Here is a 22893-nt window from a genome sequence, read left to right as displayed (position 1 = left end):
CTGGCTTTTTTCTGTTTTTGTTTTGTTTGTTTTATAAACTATTTAAAAAATATTTGTCTTGGCATCAATAACAACAATATGCTTTCAAACTAGCAAGCTACTCTCATGATGGAAAACAACAATAAGCCTTCAAACTAGCAAGCTACTCATGATGGAAAACAACAATACGCCATCAAACTAGCAAGCTACTCTCATGATGGAAAACAACAATAAGCCTTCAAACTAGCAAGCTACTCTCATGATGGAAAACAACAATAAGCCTTCAAACTAGCAAGCTACTCATGATGGAAAACAACAATAAGCCTTCAAACTAGGGCTGCAACTAACGATTATTTTGGTAATCGACTAATCTGTAGATTATTTTTCCGATTAGTCGACTAATCTAACGATTATTTCTGTCACATCTTCCATCTCTGCTTCCTGTGGGCGCGGCTCCTTTTCCGGGCTCTTAGCAGACTTCTTAGCTTAACATAACAGACCGACAGTAAATTTGGGGGAACTAATGGGATAACTGGGGTTGCAACAAAAGTGCAACTAGGGCTAAAAACACAATGAAATAAAATAATAATAATAATAAATAATATATCCTTCTTAGCAGACTTCTTAGCTTAACATCTCGGGGAACTAATGGGATAACTGGGGATGTTTGCTCCTGACAAGAGTCTCAAAGTCTGGGGTGATGGTAGACAAAGCAACTCTGAGGTCATGCTCAATGTCCAATCTGTTCCTCTGCTTTGTCTTCAGCTGGACCAGAGCTGAGAAGCCACTTTCACAAAGATAGGTGGTGAAAATTATTATTTGCACTTTGTACATTTTGTGCCTGTCTTTTTTCGGTTGTGAAGCACTTTGAGCTGCAATTTGTCTGAAAGGTGCTATACAAATAAAGTGTATTATTATTAAACTAGCAAGCGACTCTCGTGATGGAAAACAACAATAAGCCTTCAGACTAGCAAGCTACTCTCGTGATGGAAACAACAATACACCTTCAAACTAGCAAGCTACTTACTCATGATGGACAACAACAATAAGCCTTGAAACCTTTATTTATCCTCTGATGAGCTCTGAGGTGAGGCCACCTCATTTACAGAACTGCTGAGTGTACAACAAGATAAAACAATGTGCAGTGCAATCAGTTCAAAACAGTTACAACATGAATCATAGAGAAATTTAATTAAAGACATTTAAATTCCGTAAGGGAAGGAAGAACTTCCAACAAGCCTTCAAACCTTATGTGCTCTTTTTGCACTTTATGTGCTCATTTTGTGCCTCTTTTTTTCTGTTGTGAAGCACTTTGAGCTGCAATTTGTCTAAAAGGTGCTATACAAATAAAGTTTATTATTATTATTATAGCAAGCTACTCATGGTGGAAAACAACAATACGCCTTCAGACTAGCAAGCTACTCTGTGCTTAAAGCTGTGATGACATTGGATGCCTTTTTGAACACGCCTGTGCCCTTTCTCTATGGTTTTGTACCTATGGAATCCTCAAGGTGTCTTCTTTCAACAATTGACCTCTGAAACATACCATAATCTAGTTAGCTAGATTCCTCTTCCCCCTTGCCTCCCAGCCCCCGTTCTACGGTCCGTAAAACAATAACATAAACGACGTACAAGGAAGCAGTGATGCGGCCTAATATTACTGGCTTTCAGAGGTCTTGGCTCTACATTACAGCAATAATGAATATGGAGGCATGATAAGATATGATATTCCTTTATTGATTGCCTTGTGGAAATTTGGGGGCGTCATAGCAGCATGGGGAGGTACAGGTATGGGCAGGGTAATGGTAGATAATCATAATGTTATTCTTCATGGACTTTATTATTATTATCTAGGGTTGCCATGGTGATACGTAATTTCCCATGACTAATAAACTCATGACAACCAGTATTACCGGTCACACCGGACATTTTGCTAAATGACGCTCAATATCTGTAGAGTGCTTACTTTGATCTTTAATATTATACGGCTACATTTATCCGCTGTGTCTGTCCTTCTTCATCTGTTTTTAATACATATTCAATGATTAGTATCCATTACTTGGACAGACAGAGTTGACGTTAGGTTAACATTTTTTAATAAAAGGGACGGTAATACTTTCCTGTTACTTTTCTATCTGTTCATTGATGGACGGACCAATGTAGCTGCATTGCACAAACATACTTTTGCTGGTCTGGACTGGTCCTCTGAGCTCCTCTCTCCAGTCGAGCTTTCGCTGCTGCAGGGCCGTCTAGAGCCTTCTTTCTCTTAACTTCTCACGTGAAGTTAAAACTAAGTGAAGTGAAACATAAAAATAGCTGCTGTCTGCATGTTCAGTCTATAATGTTTTTTGTATGTAATGTATTTACACGCTTGATCGTTTAGCACCATTGGTCATGCTACTGAAACGGTAAAGGAAAGTGATAATAGCGAGGTTTATGAAGGACTTTAATCTTTGTGTTTGTGTGATCAAACTGCCCGCAGTTGGTGATGGTGCTGCTCCCTCACAGTATTTTACAAATTAGCGTTTTTTTTATTTGAACGTGGGGTGGGCATTGATATGTGAAATGAACAACCAGATTTAGTAAATTTTTCTTAATCTTTCATCCCCGCTAGACCTAAAACAGCAAATTTTTGCTTCTCTGCAATTTTATATCAATGACGCTTTCTACCTCCCATATTATGATGAGGCATAAAACCAATTCATGAGGGGTGGGTTTTTTGGGCGGGAAGGATTGATGGGACACTGGAATATTACTCCAAGTCGGGATGCTTTTAAGCAATTAAAAAAGTACTGCCTGCAGAGCAACAATGTGGATAGGAAAGGGTTTTAATTTGGCTAATTGTTTTGTTGATGCTTGCCGTTATGAAAAAGCATGGGGCTGCTGAAGGGGCATAGCGAGTCCACATTATAATGGAGGATGATAACTAGGGATGTCCCGATTGCATTTTTTTTACTCTCGATCATGTAATTTTGAGTATCTGCCGATACCGATCTTTCCTGATCCGATCTTTCACATTAGTAACCAATTTGACGCATTTGTCAGAAATTGGCGAAGCGAGACAAGCCCCTCTGTTGCCTCAATAGCCCATCGAGCACAGTGGCTCACATTACATTCACCCTGAGAATGTGCTTCATACGAGAAATATTAAAAGTTTCAATCTGTTTGCAGATTAGTATACATTCATGTGTTCGACTTACGTAATGATTTGCTCCATTTTGGTCTGAAATGCCGACAATAATCTCCTCACAAAGCGAATGTTGACGTTATCCAGGTGAACGTTATCTTCATTCAAGCGAGGCATTGCAATCAATACAGCTGTTTGGCAAAGCTCCCTCTGCCTCCCCCATTCCTTTGCTCACTCTAGTCACATAACGTGACATATTAGATTGGTCGTGTTGAACGCCGCTCTGTTCTTTCCTCCACGCGGAACGTCCGCCTTGCAAACATTGCAACTGGCTATTGGACTGGCTTCGGTTAAAATTTTTAAATGCTTCCAAACTTCTGACATTTTGTCTAGCTGCTCCGAGTCATCAGGTGGACCTGCCGATGTTGCGGGAGCGACGCGTTCTGAGCTTGTACAGTACTGAGCTTTCGGCATACGTCACTGTCGTGCGACGGTGTAAATAAAAGGAAATGTGTTTGTTTTGGCCAATTATTTTGCTCTGTTCGACAATAAATAAATTAATGATGATATGTAATTTAAAACTAAGGCCTCTATGAGTTTAAGACGTGAACATGGTCATGTTTGTTGAATAAAATAAAAAGATTAAAATAATATTTTTTTACTCTCGATTTCCCCCCCCCGATCTTCTGAAAATCATGTGGTTGGCCCCCGATCTCGATCACGTGATCGGTTCGGGACATCCCTAATGATGACATAAAAACTCTTATTTTACTTCAAACATAAAGTGGCAGCTCTAATATAGGCTATATAGGTGTTTTAAATAATGTGCACATTGTGGATAAAGCCAGCTTGCGCAACTTGAGAACCAACCATGAGGAAGAAAGGGAGGAGCAGATACTTTAACCTTCCATGTTCCGTATAGAATTATACAGAGAATGGTTCTCAAGACTCCAGAGGACATGACATTGACTAGGCGGTCCTTCAATGTCTCCCAGGACGCGCTTGCAATACATCCTGCTAACAGAATGTGGCCATATGTGGCCCAGACCACCTCTGAACAGAGCCTGTGTGTGTCCTTGTCTTCCCATTTGCCCGCTATCTTGATTAGATCTTGAGTTGTTATAGGCTGTAAGCTATTGGCTTTGGTAGTTGGTGTGGCTGGCCTTCAAGCAGATTGCCCAGTAATAAACAGAAGTGATGTACTTGTAATTGTTTTATAATAGGGCAATGGCCTACTCTAGTCAGCATGAATGTACTCTGATTGACTGATCCACTTCATAAAGTACATGGGTTGGTATTGGGGAGGGAATGGTTCCTTTTAAAAATCCAAACCATTTGGTTCGACCACCACATTTCGGGGCACCTAGTAGAGACCGCTTGGTTTACTTTGGTACGGTGGAACTAGGGATGTTCGATATTGGCTTTTTTACCTATACTGAAATTACTGATATTGTCCAACTCTTAATTCCCGATACCGATATCAACCGATACCGATATATGCAGGGTTCCCCCCCCCCCAAAAACCGAATAATTTCAGGTAATTAATATTACATATCTCTTGTCATGGAATTAACACAACATTATGCATACTTTTGACAATAAATAAAATCTGAATTAGTTCTTACTTGCTTGCCTGGGTAAATAAAGGTTAAATAAATGTAAAAAAAATAGGATTAATTTTTTTTGAAAACCGATACCGATAATTTCCGATATCACATTTTAATGCCAATATCGGCCGATAATATCGGTAGGCCGATAATATCGGACATCCCTAGGTGGAACCCTTTGTTTGCTGTAGTCTACATCACTCCTGGGTTTACTTTGGTACTGTGTGGAACCCTTTGCTCTCGTCTAATGCATCACTCCTGGGTTTACTTTGGTACTGTGGAACCCTTTGCTGTACTCTACATCAGGGGTTCCCAAACTTTTCAGGCCGGGACCCAGAAAATAAGGCATCAGAGAGCCGCGGCCCAATGCACATCGTCAGGCTTTTTTTTCTTCTTTTTTTTTTTGTCAGGCGACCAATTTTTTAAGCCAAATATCACTTCAATCCTATTAAGTTAGTTCAAGTTAGTTATTCATTTATATGTGCTATTTATGAGAGGGCTAACTTGTTGCAAAATAATAATGATAATAATAATAGCCCCATTAAAATACTATTGTTGCTTCCTTCGGTTGTTTTCAGCGTTTTAATGTGCATAATCTGTTATTTAATTTGAAATGTTCGTTGAAATAAGTAGATTTTTCGTTTTTGTTTATTTATTAAGTTAATATAAAACCATATAGTCACATTTTAGAATACAATAGAATATAATTTTAGAATAGAACTAGAAACACTGTCCTGGCCGCGTGAATATTTTAGGCAACCAACTTGTGTTTAGCGTTTCTCTGATTGGCCACTACGCCCATGTGACCGCGGCAGCGCGAGAGAGCTGCAGCGCGGAAATAGGCTGTCTATTGCCTCGCGCTGCAGCGTGGAAATAGGCTGTCTATTGCCATTCTCTAAGACAAACTCTAACCTTAACCAGCTCCTTAACAGCGCCTAAACCAGCGTTTCCGTTAGAACATATTCGTGCCGGTCTGAGTGTCCTGCAAGATTTCTATCACCGGACATATTCGAGATATTCCGGTCAGAGTTTTAAACAGCAGTCTATTATAATCACATTTTTATGAGCTAACGAATTCCGTTATAATTGGACATGTGTATTAATTACATCAAGCGAAGAATGAGAAATTGATTTGCAGAATCAAATTACTATCTCTCGCCTCTCAAGTTAGTGCGATACGCTACCAGCATCAAGCTCCCGCTGCAGCAGCTCTGTCACACGCACCCCCAAATGAATCTCGAGTCGACATCGCTTCACCTCGTTGTATCAGACACGTCACACATATCATAATGTTCAACTTCACGTATACAGTCATTAATATATTCCAAATAAAATAAGTCCCTCGATACTCCGTGCTGCTGCTGACTTGAAATAAAATAGACCGATACGCAGTCGGTCCGACACTAAACAGCAGTCTGTTATAATCAAATTTTTATGAGCTAACGAATTCCGTTATATTGGACATTTGTATTAATTATATCAAGCGAAGAACTGAGAAAGCAGAGAGACGGCAACATTATCGTGGGTTTGCGTGACGACTCTCTCCACCTCGCAACGACTTATTTGCAAAGAGTATGGCGCTGCAGAGAAGCTGTTCAGCTGTTATTGGCTCTTTTCTGGGAACCGCACAACAGCGCCCCCCACCCAACATTGGCTGAAAATGGCTGAATTGGAGTACTGCTGGAATATTGCATTGTACTGCTGGTACTGCGGCTCTACAGCTTCAGAAAAGTCCGCACATCCAGCACTAAGCTCTCGCCGACAACGTCGTTGTCATTATTAGAAGCAACGAGGAAACAAATGTAATGATCGTTTCGTTCATCGCATAGGCTATTTAATTTTAGCCTATTTTAATACAATTCAAATAATCAAATTGTGCTTAGACTCAGGGAATTATTTTCACCGGACATTAAGACCGGAGAGATAAAATATGTCGGACTTAAACAGATTTTGCCAGTAAAATACCGGTAATTACCGGCTAACGGAAACGCTGGCCTAAACTTAACCCTTCTAACCTTAACCAACTCCGAAACAATGCTTAAAGTTAACATGCCTAAACTTAACCGGCGAAAGAATGCACGTTAAAAAATATTGCCATTCTCTAAGACAAACTCTAACCTTAACACTTTGGTTGCCTTGGGTTAAATTAATGATATACCATAGGTTGCCGGCTGTAACTGAGGGGTACAATTCCCTGACTGTATTACTAGATATGATACTTACTACCACTACCTTTGTACTTAATATTCGGCCACCCAGTACACGGCATAAATATATTATCATGAACACTCTCACGTAGATGAAACGGATCCAACACAAATGTACGAATTAGAAACAGGTCTTTATTTCCTACACAGCGATGGTGTGTAGAATAAGCACTTAATCACTTAATTACATTTATGAATTGAAATAGTATGCACTTTTATGGCAAGGAGTATTCGTCGGTATATCAATAGAGAATGTCCAATCTCTGAAGGCGCAGGTGGTAAATATACGACCTGGAATAGTTAAGGAATAACAGCAATGATACTTTAATGATTATAGGCTGGATACACTAGAGGGGGTTAATCCGGTCGCTTGTAAGCCGACAGGAGTAGGAGGGGGGGGGGGGGGTAGAATCCAGCTGCCTCGTCCGGCCAAGGGTATCCCAGGTGAACCCACTGTAGTGCCGTTCAATGCGCCGGCGATCCTTGGACCACAGATGAAAGCAGGTGGACTCTTTGTGGGCCGGCTCTCTCCGGTCCACGGGGGAGAGACGTGAAGAGACCTCGTCTTGCAGAGCGTCTCCTCACCTTGCGTCCTCTCCAGGGGGGGGGGTTCCAACACACGGCAGTGTCGGGGGTCTTTATCCATGGAATAATCAAAGTATCCAAAGCATAATCCGTGCCTGGGAAGGCGGGCTGTCGTCGGTAGAATAATCCGGTATACAGGTCCACTCGCTCGTCGGCTCTGGGGCTCCTCGGGTGCAGCTTCACATAGGGTCAACCACCCTGGGTAAGCAGCCAGTTCTCTGCCCGAAACGATGGGGTACTGACTACGGTAGTATTCTCACCGCACGAAGCACTATATATTAACAGACTATTATTAGCTTAATAGACTACGTCCAACTCGACGATATAGTGCCAAATATGACTATTCAAATATTAATATACACGATGTCTCAATACCGATGGTAGGCGAACTTGGCCTTACTCCCACACGTGGCGTCGCGGGGAGGCTTTACGTCTGTGACTCTATTGGAGGGTAAGAAACTGGACTGAAAAGAAAGTCCTACTTTAGTAGCGCAGTATATATACGCACTATGAACAAATAGTCCCATTAGTGGTGCGGTAGCCAAATTCCTACGCGGAACTAGGACTTGTTCGTACATGTCGAGCGGTACGTTTGAACTGGGTCTGAGGGGTATGGCAGCCTGGCACCAAGGTCTCGACCAATAGTAGAATGGAGACTATTATGGGATGTTCAGCAGGCTAGAATGGATATTCAATGCATATTGTACAAGGAATATACAAGGGATATCAGGGAATATTAGAGAATATACAAATACAATTAAATATATATATATAAATAAATATATATATTCGGTTTAATCTGGCCCTTCACAACACCGGCTCTATTTGTCTATGGAGAAGTACCCCTTCTTTGCATGGCTATAACTTTTTTAATTCTATTGCTACATTGCCATTATTAGGGCCCATTCAAAGTCCTATATGTATTGTTCATCCACAGCAGGATCCACAGCAAGGCAGCGCTACCAATTGAGCTAGTTCTGGATGTTAAAAAAGGGGGGATTACTGCTACATAATGCTGCCACGACAGAGCTGCCGCTCCGCTCTGCTGCTGCCGCGGTGGCGTGGCTAGACGCAAGTTGGGCGTGGCTAGACACAAGTTGGTTGCCTTTAATATTTAGGCGTCCTGGCCTGCTTCTAAGTTCAGTGGCCTGACAAAAAAAAATAGATTTTAAATTTTTTTTAATTTTATTTAAATCATCTCGCGGCCCCGACTTTGGGAACCACTGCTCTACATCACTCCTGGGTTTACTTTGGTACTGTGGAACCCTTTGCTGTGTCTAATACATCACTCCTGAGGTGTGTATGGAGTGCTTTTGTAACTGCCCTTGATGTACTGTCATACAACACTAAGAATAAGGAATACTAAGTTCAGTTAACATTAGCAACATAATTAACATTAGTAAATCTGCATCTAAATCCACAACCAAGCGGGACCTTTTAGTTTGTCCAGGCAAGGTCGTGAGGGCGGTGTAACAGTCAATACACTGTGACCACAATGTAGTTGTTGGGAAAACAAGGGAAAATATATTTTTTTAGACTAAACAATATTCGTTGTTCGATTTTCTATTTGAACGACTATTTTAATACTTGATGCCCATCCCTAATAGTTGTTGTTCTGACGTCTACATTCATGTGCATACTTTGGCATTCATTTTCCAGAACTGATTATTGTGTGATATTCAGGAGATTAGGAGTAAAGTGTTTCTCATGTATAAAGAAAAATAGTCTACAAACTTACTGTCTCATAAAAGATAGTTACAGTGCAGAAACCTATGAAGTATAATTTAAACAAAAGATAATGATCCTTATGTGCATAGATTAGGGACATTACCACCAACAATTTTTTTTTTTTTTTTTTCTTTTTATTGGATTCTATATATGTTGTACCACTGTAATGCACATCGTTGCGGGCAAGACCACCCGCATTTCATTGTATACTTGTATGCCGCGACAAATAAAACTCTTGACTTGACTTGAGGAGGACAGACTTGTTTGGTGTGTGAGTTAGGTAACATTGAGAATGAGGTTCACTTTTTGTTTTACTGCCATGTTTACGAGGATGTAAGGGAAGTACTTTTTAGTAAGATGTCCTCCATTTATGTTGGTTTGCTTCAGGAAGGGACTTTTTTTGTAGCAGATTTTATTTGCCAAATTTGGGAGAGAAGACTGAATACTTTGTTTAAGACAAAGCTGTAATCTGTATTTATATAATCTGTATATATGTAATCCATATTTAGGTAATGTAATGTAATAATGGAACACTGCAACAGTATTTTTGATGTCTTATAAACCCACGTTGTGTGCATGACACAAATTAAATAATCAATCAATCTACAGGTAATTGTGAACCAGCACATTCCTGCAGACTACTTGCTGCTCGTCTGCAAGCAGATTGGTCCGCTCATAGCGAAGGAGATCCCACCTAGCATCCCTGGAGTTCACACCCTCCTAGGGTTGGGAAGGCAGTCCCTGCTTCGTACTGCGAAAAGTGAGCCTTCCCATTTCTTTACCTCATTGTCTGTCTGTATTGAATGTGTGGTGTACTTAGACTGTTCACACTGCAGGCAAAAGTGGCCCAAATCTGATTTCTGCTCATGTGACTGAGATTAGATTTTTTTTTCACAACAGTGTGAACCGTACAAAACGCATGGAATCTGATCTTTTCAATTCTGATTCGGGCCACTTTCATAATGTGGTACTAAATCAGATACAGGATTTTTTGCAATGCAACCGCAGTCATGCAGCTTTCGTGCAACCTTTTCGTCACCCTAGATCAGTGGTCACCAACCTTTTCCAACTCAAGGTCACCTATAACGTCAACAGAGAGAGGCTATTTCACTGAGAATTTAAAACATTTTACTTTTCAATTGATATAATTTAATTGTACCCACATTTAAGCCAATAGATCCAGCGTTCAATCTCTCAAAGTGATAAAAGGGAAAGAATGAAACGCATAATAATATTTCATTTTTAATCCTCTTCTTATTAAAGGTTTACATTTGTATGTTGATAAAACCCTTTGAACTTTGCAAGTATGAAATACATAAAAACCTTTTTGCAAATGATAAAGGTCACTTTTGCATTTAGGCTGGGACAATTTATGTAGCTTAAAACAAAAATTGTGAAAAGTTCAAACTTTCTTTTAAAATAAAACACCAGTGTAAGACCGGAACTATGTATGTCCAGTAAGTATTAAAAACATGTACCATAAAATGGGTCCTCTCTTGTCTATTCCCAGAGTCAAAACAGTGGATTACAAAACTCGTCTGTCTTTCTAAAATCCACATAACAAAAACAGTGTATGTACTTATATAATACTTATATACAATATTTACCATTTACAATTATTGTTGACGACACACACACACAATAGTGACTAGCTGCTCTGCAGCCATTGATCTCATCTCCCTATTGGACCCCTTTAATATCACACAGCACATCATAGGTCCCACCCACACCAAAGGTCACACTTTAGATCTTGTATGCTCCACTGGTACAACTCCAACTGATATACAGTGTCTCTTGACCTAGCTGTGTCTGACCACCATACTGTTCTGTTCACTATTCCTGCTACTCAGGAATAGTGCAACGAGATGCACGCACCATCACCTACAGGAATATAAAAAAGTGAGTGCACCAGCTAGGGCTGGGCGATATAACGATAACGATAAATATCGCGATATATTTAAATAATCTATATCGAATATCGAAATTAAAAAAAAAACGAAAAATCGTTTTTTTTTATTTTTTTTTTTTATTTTTTACCTGCAACAGGGCAGTTTTAAAACCAGAGACAGTGGACAGACTTGTCTTTCTTGCCTGCAACTTAAAGTAATGGCTTTGCTTGTCCAAATGACAATACTGACCAAATTCAGATTTCTTTTTCTCTTGTCCATTTATTTTGTTTGCTTTCTAATTTAAAATACATTTTGAAACCGTCTGTACACAGTAGGCTATGTGTGCTAGCAGAACTAGACTCCAGTCACGAGTCACAGTGCACATGTTTGTTCACAAAAAAAGCGCCAAAAGATAGAAAATAAACTAGCAGAGCCAGAACTGTTCAACTCCTCTGGAGCCACAGCCAGCAGAGAAGCCGGTTTACTTTAGCTTTTAAACCAGCTGCAGCCTGAGAACTGGAGTGTGAGGGGATGTAACACTAAAGATGGCAGCAATGACAAAGAATTGCTGCAAAATAAACATACATCTGTTGTGAAAAAAAAAATGTTTTTTTTTTTTTATACTTATAACAATTCGATAATTATCGATATCGAGAAATAAAATAAAATTATCATATCGTTATCGCAATATGATTTTTTTCCATATCGCCCAGCCCTAGCACCAGCCCTCACCAACCTGCTAACCACCCACCTGGCTTCAGCTCCCCCCAGCACCCTGGTTGATGATATGGTTGCCCACTACAACTCCGCCCTATTTCTCAGCCTGGACTCTCTTGCCCCCATCATAACCCGGACTGTCACCTACACCCGTCCTGCCCCTTAGCACCTTGAAAGCGGTTGGACGCCAGCTGGAGAGGCGCCACAATAAATCCGCCCTCACTGTCCATCGCGAGGCTTACAAAGACCATGTGGGACGGTATAAGGATGCCTTGGCCAAGGCCAAGTCTTTCTACTACTCCACCCTCATCACCAACCAGCAAAACCACCCCAGACGACTTTTTACGACCATCAACCGCCTGCTCTCCCCCATTGTCACCCCTCACCCTTCAGATGCCACCGACCTCCCCTCTCCTCCTTTGCACCTGTCGACGCTCTCCAGGTGGCTAAGCTAGTCACCAAGGCCAAGGCCTCCACCTGCTCCCTTGACCCCTTACCCACAGTCCTGGTCAAAGTTGGCCTACCTGCCGTGTGCCCTACCATAGTGGGAATAATTAATTCCTCCCTGGAATCGGGCAGGGTACCCCCCCAGCTTCAAGACGGCATCAGTCACGCCCATCCTGAAGAAGCCTGGTCTTGACCCAGATGACCTTTGGAATTACCGGCCGATCTCCAACCTTCCTTTCCTGAGCAAGATCCTGGAAAGAGCAGTGGCCGCCCAACTGCACCAACACCTGTCCAACCATGAGCTCTATGAACCCTTTCAATCTGGCTTCAGGAAACACCACAGCACAGAGACTGCCCTCACCAAGGTCACCAACGACCTCATTGCCTCCGACTCCGGTCACATCAGCCTCCTCATCCTCCTGGATCTATCTGCGGCCTTTGACACGGTCTCCCATTCCATTCTCCTCAACCGCCTCTGGGTGTTACTGGGACCGCTCTCACCTTGTTCGAGTCCTACCTCACTGACCGAAAACAGTTCATCTCCATCTGCAACTCCACCTCCACCTCTGCCCCAGTCAACCAAGGTGTGCCGCAGGGCTCCGTTCTTGGTTCACTCCTCTTCACAATCTACATGCTCCCCCTTGGTCACATCATCCGGAAACATGGTCTCAATTTCCACTCCTACGCTGATGACACTCAGCTCTACATCAGCACCTCACCCTCCACTCCTCTCCCCCACAGTACCTCGTCAACTGTCTCCTTGACATCAAGGCCTGGATGTCATCCAATTTCCTGAAGCTAAATAGCAAGAAAACTGAGCTCATGGTTGTGGCCAAGCAGTCACTGCTCCGGAAGGTTGGAGACCTTCTCCTTGAAGTGGACGTCTGCCTAATCCACCCTTCCCCAGATGTTCGCAACCTGGGCGTCATACTGACTCCACCCTTTCCTTTCATTCCCACATCAAAACAATAACCAAATCAGCCTTTTTACATCTCAGGAACATTTCCCGACTCTGGCCATCTCTCCCCGACTCCGTACCAGAGACTCATCCACGCTGTTCATTGTGCTGCTTTTATAAAGCCTCAAATGGCGGCTTACAATATTTCATGAAAGCAAAGTGTTTTGTTTGTCTAAGATTTAAAAAGGTTTAAACTTTACAGCACTGACAAAGTTGAACAAAGTGCTGTACGAGTCCCACAACATTAAAAAAAAAAATCTATTTTTTTAATCTCGAAGCTTCGAATTAAAATCGAATCTCGGCCCCGAAGCTTCGAATTCCAAAAAAAATTCGAAGGTCAGCCCTAGTAATCAATAATCAGAAATTACTTTCAGTGCACAGGATGACAGAAGAGGAAATGTGTCACTGTTTGCAAGGCCCCAGAAGTCACTTTCACCTTCAGATGCCATTCTGCTGATCCAGTATCTCCATGTCAACTCCGGCTGGCAAACTGAACACGCCACATACATTTTCTGCACCGCTCTCCAAAGTAGCGACGTACCGTCGGCTGTCAGCGACGTAAACAGTCTAACTATCTTTCCCATATTGAAAACGAAAGGGGTGAAGTAAATGTTAAGCATCGGGGCGAAAACGGGGCAAACGCTCCTTGGCTACAATGGTGGTCAATATGATTGGTCAGTTCGGGACCATATACAGTCAGATGTGGTCACTTGACGGGGCGTCCGCTCACCGGATATTCCGTTGTGTAACTCGAGACCCAAAGCATGCAATAGGTTGAGTGTGGTGGTGATCGAAAGGCGGCAAATGAAACTTTCAAACAGTGTATTGGATGATTGGCGAAAAATGCTGCCCCGGAGCCAGCAGACGAGCGCATAGTGCTGCGCCGTGCACGCGACCCACCGGTTAGTTAGATCTACCATACTTTTCGGACTATAAGCCGCAGCTTTTCCACCCATTTTTCGACCCTGCGGCTTATATAACGGTGCGGCTTATATGTGGACAAAACCCGAAAATCGAAATATTGCTTTTTTTACTGCATTGAAATGTTATTTATCTGTTCCCTTATTTACTTAATACAACTTGTAAATGAGTTAATTCTTATTTGTCCGACAGTATTGTGTCCCAATGGGAGTCATTCTCTGTAGAGGTGGGAGTCATTCTCTGTAGAGGTGGGAACTTAAAGCTCAATATAAGAACGGCCATGCACCACCACCCACAATATTACTATTGAATGATGTTTTTGAGTTTGCAGTGAATCCACAACTAAAGAGATTGGTTTTATCGGGTATCACAGTAGCTAAAAAACTGATCGCATCACGTTGGTTTCAACCGGAAAAAATGTGCCGAAAAGTGTGGTTTCTTACATATCTCGATGTGATATATCAAGAAATATCTACAGCAAGAATTCTGGGTCTCAATGAATCCAAAATGTCAATGTGGTTAGAAGTGGTGGAGAGAATAAAAGCTAGCTTATAATGGTAGTGTGGTTAGGAGTGAGGGATAATGGAGGTACTATCCAAGAGGGGGTCCGGGAGGGGGGGGTTCGAGCTGGAGCATGTGTGTAGGGTTTTAGAAAATAGGTATTAGGGGTATATTATATACTAACATTTATATAATTGTAATTTCGCTGGATATACACTGTATACGGTTAAAATGTTATTATAGACTATTTTTGTTTTATCTTGTTTCTGTACTTGCATATATTTTAACCACCTTTACTGAAAGTTTCATTATGCATTGTGTGTTGAGTACTGACTTTTAATAATTTTTGTTTTGCAATAATAAAAAAGGTTAAAAAAGGTTTCCCGTGTTGAGTCAAATTAAGCCGCAGGCTCCACTCCTTACATATGGTAATTAAACATTAAAACACATGCAGCTTATATAGGGCTGGGCGATATGACCAAAAACGTTATCGCGATAAAATGATTTTCATATAACTCGATATCGATAATTATCGTCGATATAATGTCCGTCAAGTTTAATTAACTTCTTATGCTGCTGCGAATGTCTCGAGTCGAGTTGATGTCGTCATCAGTCCGCGCACGTTAGCAGTTAGCCGACAAGCGGAGTATCTCATGACAATGTAATAAATATGACACTAAAATACTCTCTTCCGCCACAATATATTGAAACGACGTCCACTGTATACCCCACACTACTATAAACGTGGCCTCAGAATTCACGCCATACACATACTCGGCACGTAAATATATAAAACAGCGCCGTGCAAGCTAGTTATCCTAGCCAACCTGTTGTTTCTAAGCGGTGTATTCCATGACAATGTGCTAAATATGACACTAAAATACTCTCTTCCGCCACAATATATTGAAACGACGTCCACTGTATACCCCACACTACTATAAACGTGGCCTCAGAATTCACGCCACACACATACTCGGCACGTAAATATATAAAACAGCGCTGTGCAAGCTAATTAGCCTAGCAAGCCTTGTTGTTGAGTGAGTCCTACCTCTGGGTCTCCTTTGCTCTCGGCCATCTCCTTCACTGATTGGTTGTTAGTGCGTGTGCTCATATCCAAGCTTGGAAAATCGATATATCGAAACTTTGCGACCACGTTTCATGTTTATTTCGAGGAAATAATTTATTGCGATAGTTATCGTTTTATTGCCCAGCCCTAGGCTTATAGTTCAGTGCGGCTTATATATGTACACATCATTCAATTTAGCTGCTGCGGCTTATAGTCAGGTGCGGCTTATAGTGCGAAAAGTACGGTACTTGAAATGTCACAAAGATCGCGCTCGACAGGTTGGTGACCCCTGCTCTAAATTGACATTTGTCACATTTGATTACGTCCATCTTTATTATTGTTCATTTGAGCATGCAGGTTCACACTGTAATCTGATAATGATCACATAAAAAAAATTCTGTGAAAAGCCAAAAAAAAAAAGATCTGCTCTGAATAATAAATCAGAATTGAGCACTAAGGCTTGCAGTGTGAACATGGCCTTAGTGATACAGTTTTGTAAAAATGAAATGTCACTGTTTCCAATACAGGTGCAGCAGTTCTATTATAATCTAAACAAATTGTGTCTTTTTAGGTTGTAGCCACAAAGTATGCAGTGGTTCAGCTGTTGCCGCGCTGCACCGGGGGCGCCCACCAGAACCTCCGGTCGACCTTGGGAAGCCGCCGAGTATTGGTAAGTCTAACTGGTTTGAACTGGTTTTAACATGTAGCTAGTGCTATGGAGAAACATGTAGCCAGTGCTATGGAGAAACATGTAGCCAGTGCTGTGGAGAAACATGTAGCCAGTGCTATGGAGAAACATGTAGCCAGTGCTATGGAGAAACATGTAGCCAGTGCTATGGAGAAACATGTAGCCAGTGCTATGGAGAAACATGTAGCCAGTGCTATGGAGAAACATGTAGCCAGTGCTATGGAGAAACATGTAGCCAGTGCTATGGAGAAACATGTAGCTAGTGCTATGGAGAAACATGTAGCCAGTGCTATGGAGAAACATGTAGCCAGTGCTGTAGAGAAACATGTAGCCAGTGTTGTGGAGAAACGTGTAGCTAGTGCTATGGAGAAACACGTAGCTAGTGCTATGGAGAAACATGTAGCCAGTGCTGTGGAGAAACATGTAGCCAGTGCTATGGAGAAACATGTAGCCAGTGCTGTGGAAAAACATGTAGCCAGTGCTGTGGAGAAACATGTAGCCAGTGCTGTGGAGAAACATGTAGCTAGTGCTATGGAGAAACATGTAGCTAGTGCTATGGAGAAACATGTAGCTAGTGCTATGGAGAAACATGTAGCTAGTGCTATGGAGAAACATGTAGCTAGTGCTATGGAGAAACATGTAGCCAGTGCTGTGGAGAAACATGTAGCTAGTGCTATGGAGAAACATGTAGCTAGTGCTATGGAGAAACATGTAGCCAGTGCTATGGAGAAACATGTAGCTAGTGCTATGGAGAAACATGTAGCCAGTGCTGTGGAGAAACACTGCCCACGCTTTGCAGGCTCTTGGTTTGAGCTGTTCCTACACCAAGTGTCATGTATGTGAGCTGCCACTAGGGGCATAGTGGCTAACCGTGGGTGAATGAATGACTGAAAGTGTGAGTGAGTTAGTGACGTTGCTGGTTAGGTGCTTTTCCAGTGTTTAGCATTGTATCCTAGCAATTGGGGATTATATCAAGTTTCAAGTTCAAGTTTCTTTAATAGTTGTCATACAGAAGTACAGAATACTTTCATACAAAATGCTTCTTACTGTTACGCTCCAGAGACTGCTAGACAAGATAGTATCAAATAACATAGTATAGCATGTAATTTAGAAGTAGAAAATGAGGTCACAGTGTTCAGTATAGACATATGTACAATGTTCGATGCAGAATAGACGTAACTGAGTTACCATATAATATACAATACTATGCAGTGTACTAATGTACAGTACTATATAGTGCAAAGCAGAAATGGGATGAGGTACAATTTAGGTACAATTTACAGTAAGGTGTACGAGTTGTAGTGCAATCCTTCATCAATAAATATAAAGACGTGTGGGGAGTGGGTGCTACAGTGTGTTTGTTTAAAGTGGGTGTGTGCTATAAAGTGTGTGGAGTGGGTGCTACAGTGTGTTTGTTTAAAGTGAGTGTGTGCGTGTGGATGTGTGTGCTATGTGCGTTTGGTGGTTGTTGTTGTGTAGTGTTCATTGTTCGTTTAGCAGCCTGATGGCCTGGGGATAGAAGCTTCTTCTGAGTCTTTCTGTGCTCGCCTTGAGACTCCGGTATCGCTTGCCTGACCGCAGCAGTTCAAAGAGGCAGTTGTTCGGGAGACTGGAGTCTTTAATGATTCTCTTAGCCTTGCCCTTGCAACGCTTGTTGTAAATGTTCTGGAGGGTGGGGAGCCCCCCTCCAATTGTGCGTTCGGCTGAACGTGTCACTCTTTGTAGTCTGCTTCGGTCTTGTGCAGTGCTATTCCCAAACCAGGAGGTGATGTTGCCAGTCAAGATCAAGTTTCAAGTTTCAAGTTTCTTTAATAGTTGTCATACAGAAGTACAGAATACTTTTGTACAAAATGCTTCTTACTGTTGCGCTCCAGAGACTGTGCATGACAAGATAAGTATGAAATAAAAACATAGTAAAAATAGTAAAAATTAGAAGTAAAAAAAGAGGTCACAGTGTTCAGTTTAGACATATGTACAATGTTCGTAGACGTAGTTACCATCCAATATACAATACTGTGCAGTGTACTAATATACAATACTATATAGTGCAAGGCATAAATGGACGAGGTGCAGTTTAGGTACAATTCACAGTAGGTGTACGAGTTGTAGTGCAAATCCTTTATCAATAAATATAAAGTGTAAGTGTGTTTGTGTGATCTAAAGTGTGGAGAGTGGGTGCTGCAGTGTGTTGTTTGTTTGAGTGAGTGTGTGCGTGTGGGTGTGTGTGCTGTGTGCATTTGATGGTTGTTGCATAGTGATTATTGTTCGTTTAGCGATTATTGTTCGTTTAGCAGCCTGATGGCCTGGGGATAGAAGCTCCTTCTGAGTCTTTCTGTGCTCGCCATAAGACTCCGGTATCGCTTGCCTGACGGCAGCAGTTCAAAGAGGCAGTTGTTCGGGTGGCTCGAGTCCTTAATAATTCTCTTAGCCTTCCCCTTGCACCGCTTGTTGTAAATGTTCTGGAGGGTGGGAAGCCCCCCTCTAATTGTGCGTTCGGCTGAACGTGTCACTCTTTGTAGTCTGCTACGGTCTTTTGCAGTGCTATTCCCAAACCAGGAGGTGATGTTGCCGGTCAGGATGCTCTCTATTGTACATGAGTAGAAGTTCCTAAGGATCTTCTGACTGACTTGGAACTTCCTTAGGCGCCTGAGGAAGTAGAGGCGTTGTCGTGCCTTCTTCACAACACTGTCAATGTGTGTGGTCCATGTCAAGTCCTCGGATATGTGGGCTCCGAGGTACTTGAAACTGTTCACTCTCTCAACTGGTGCCCCGTCGATGCTGAGGGGGCTGTAGTCCTTGACCCCCGACCTCCTGAAGTCCACAATCATCTCTTTTGTTTTGCTGACGTTCAGGGAGAGGCAGTTCTCCTGACACCACTGTGACAGGTTCTCTACCTCTTCCAGGTAGGCCCTTTCGTCGTTGGCAGAGATCAGGCCCACCACTACTGTGTCATCAGCAAATTTGATGATGGTGTTGTTGTTCCGCTGTGCTACGCAGTCATGTGTGTACAGGGAGTAGAGGAGGGGGCTCAGAACACAGCCCTGGGGGGCCCCTATGTTGAGCGTGATGGATGAGGAGGTGCAGTTGCCGGCTCTTACCACCTGGGGTCTGCCCGTCAGGAAGTCCAGGACCCACTGGCACAGGTCATAGTTCAAGCCCAGGTCCCTGAGCTTGGCTATGAGTTTGGAGGGGACTATGGTATTGAATGCTGAGCTGTAGTCGATGAACAGCATTCTCACATAGTTCCCCTGCCTCTTGTCCAGATGTGATGCTGCTGTGTGCAGCACATGGGCTATGGCGTCCTCCGTGGACCTGTTGGGGCGATATGCAAATTGCAGAGGGTCCAGGTTGATGGGGAGGGAGGAACAGATGTAGCCCTTCACTAGCTTCTCAAAGCACTTCATGGCTATGGAGGTGAGGGCTACAGGGCGGTAGTCGTTGAGGCAAGCGGGCGTAGATTTTTTGGGTACAGGGATGATGGTGGACTTCTTCAGACAGGTGGGGATGACGGCCTGTTCCAAGGACAGGTTGAAGATGTCAGTGAATACCGGGGCCAGTTGGTCGGCACAGACTTTTAGGACGCGGCCGGGGATGCCGTCCGGTCCTGCTGCCTTCCTGATATCCACTTTTTTAAAGATCCGTCTCACCTCATGCTCTGTTACCCTGAACACTGAGTCTCCATCAGCAGACCCCCCCCCCCCCATTGCCGTGGTTTGTAGGCTGGTGTTGTTGTTCACAGCCTCAAACCTCGCATAGAAGGAGTTGAGATCATTTGCTAAGGAGATGTCACTGTTCAGTTTGAGGGGGGTTCCTTTGTAGTCTGTCATTGTTCTGAGGCCCTGCCACATGCCTCTAGAGTCAGCCTGTTCAAACTGAAGTTCAACTTTATCCCTGTAACGCCGTTTTGCCTCTATTACTGCTCTCCTGACGTTGTATCTTGCCATCTTGTGTTCTTCCATGTTGCCTGTCACCAGCCCGGTGTTGTATGCTGATGTGCGCACTTTCAGAGCCTCACGGACGGATTTGTCTACCCAGGGCTTTTGATTTGGGTAGATATTAATTTTGGTGGTGGGGATTATTACTTCTACCGGAGTACAGACATAGTCAATCACCGTTTCGGTGTATTCGTTAATATTGGCTGTGTTATCACGGAATACACTCCATTCTGTGCTTCCCAGCACTGCTTGGAGTGACTCCACTGACGTCACGGCCCAACGCTTAACCTCTCGCGAGACCACCGGCGTTCGCTTGAGACTCTGTTTGTACTTAGGCAAAAGGAAAATGGCGGCGTGATCGCTTTTACCGAATGGACTAAGAGCCTGTGCTCTCTATTGTACATGAGTAGAAGTTCTTAAGGATCTTCTGACTGACTTGGAACTTCCTTAGGCGCCTGAGGAAGTAGAGGCGTTGTCGTGCCTTCTTCACAACACTGTCAATGTGTGTGGTCCATGTCAAGTCCTCGGATATGTAGGCTCCGAGGTACTTAAAGCTGTTGACTCTCTCAACCGGTGCCCCGTCGATGCTGAGGGGGCTGTAGTCCTTGACCCCCGACCTCCTGAAGTCCACAATCATCTCCTTTGTTTTGCTGACGTTCAGGGAGAGGCTGTTTTCCTGGCACCATCCCGCCAGGACCTTGACCTCTTCCAGGTAGGCCCTCTCGTCGTTGGCAGAGATCAGGCCCACCACCACTGTGTCGTCAGCAATCAATGTGGTCTGTCGTTAATTATCATATTGACTCATCACTCTAGTCTCGAGTTCACAAGATCTTCTCTCACTCAACTAAGCTGTTCTGATTTGACGGTTTGATGGCACTGATTTGCATAACTAACGCCCCCTCTATGGTTGACAGCGACAGCAGAGCGAGTGGAAATATCTTCACTTCCTCAAACAGAGCGAGGCAGAGAGAACGAGCAAGAGGGAGAGAGAGATAGAGGGAGAGAGACAGGAGCTTCTGTCGGGGAAACAAACCGTGCGCGGGGAAGCAGTGGCACACACGCATTTAGCGTGTCTTCTCATTAGGAACAACGGGTGCTCCGCTCCGTCCTCGAGTGCGAACTCCCCCCCCCCCTCCCTCTCCACCTCTGGTTTGCGTACACACTGCAGTCTTGGTTCGCTCCCAGGCACAATTGAGGAGAGCAACTCTCTATAGTCTATATATTTCTGAATTAACCAAAACAGTTAAATTGGACATTTTCGCTGTACCTCGGGAAGTAATGTACCAGCTAAACCTACACAATGGGTTAGATACAGGCTGGATTTTGGATACTTTTCCTACACTAAAAACATTATGGCCATGCCGCGCGCTAACCACATAGATTACAGACAGATAGACAAAACATATATCGAACAACGTAAAAGATAATATGCATATATACTTGATCGCTATAGTCCCGTTGAACACAACTAGTCACATTGATAAGCCGCACGGTTTTGGTCACTTACGCTGCGCGAAAAACACAATGGATCGCAGACGGATCAGACACTGAAAAGTCATGAGAATATGGATGCTAAAACTTTACTTACCGATTGGCAGGCTAGTTGATGGACTAACATCAGGCTGCGTTACTGGAAGTAGTAATAATGCGATGGGTTGTGATTGAACAAACACGTCGGGTTCCCTTGCTTTGGATGGGCTAACCGGCCACATTACTGTGGGTAGTGAATTGATTAAACAACGGAGGGATCACTGGTTGGTATTGGCCGATTATGCTGTCCACTGCATCAAACCAGGGAAAAGATATTGAAGCCTCATCATCTTCACTTTTAGCTCGACATTGTTGACTGATCTGTTGTACCCATGCACGCACATTTTCTAATAACAGCATTATTAGACATGCCAATCCAACAAAAGATGTGCTGGTCGCGCTGGAGAAAAGCCAAATTGCATGTTGCGTTTGTCTTTTACGTGTTATTTGTTATTCTAAGATGCTAATTCATCTGTATCTGGATAACCAATGAACAAATTTTGTTGAGGCAGGTAGTGTTATTTCGGGGAAATTGATATCTAATGACTGGTGTATTTTTCGTCCACGAAAAATGGAGGCTCTAATTATTATTATTCATAGACTCTCGAGCAATAATAATTATTACAGCCTCCATTTTTCGTGGACGAAAAATACACCAGTCATTAAATATAAATTTTCCCGAAATAACGCTACCTGCCTCGACAAAATCCGTGCATTGGTTATCCAGATACATGAATGATCATCTCAGAATAAAAATTGCCAGGCCTAACTGTATGCGAGCCAGGGAAGTCTTGGGCTTGTAACGCGGCTTCATCTAGAAGTTTTCATCGATCCACTGAGCCGTGAGGCTCAACATGCTTGTTTGGTTGAGGTCTGAACTCGCCAAATTGCCCATAAATATAGTTTTTGTGGGTATTGTCCAGGTGTTGCTGTATGTTTTTATCTGCCCAAAATTCAAGCAAGCATGAAAGCATTACAGGTTAGCTTGCACACCACGCCCCGCTCCGT

General features: G+C 42.9%; 1 protein-coding gene across 1 annotated transcript in view; it reads left to right on the top strand.

The window, feature by feature from the left end:
* The window catches only part of brwd3 (bromodomain and WD repeat domain containing 3), a 143358-nt gene that overhangs the window by 4801 nt on the left and 115664 nt on the right, over positions 1-22893 (top strand). The window contains exons 5-6 of the mRNA XM_084320247.1: positions 9843-9993; positions 16304-16402. Coding sequence (XP_084176373.1) covers positions 9843-9993; positions 16304-16402 — 250 coding nt within the window. The remainder of the gene's footprint in view (positions 1-9842; positions 9994-16303; positions 16403-22893) is intronic.

This window comes from Notolepis coatsorum (genome assembly GCF_963971535.1).
Source record: "Notolepis coatsorum genome assembly, chromosome: 8".
Lineage (NCBI taxonomy): Eukaryota > Metazoa > Chordata > Actinopteri > Aulopiformes > Paralepididae > Notolepis > Notolepis coatsorum.
The sequence above is the reverse complement of the archived record's forward strand: the minus strand, read 5'-3'. Positions and strand labels throughout refer to the sequence as shown.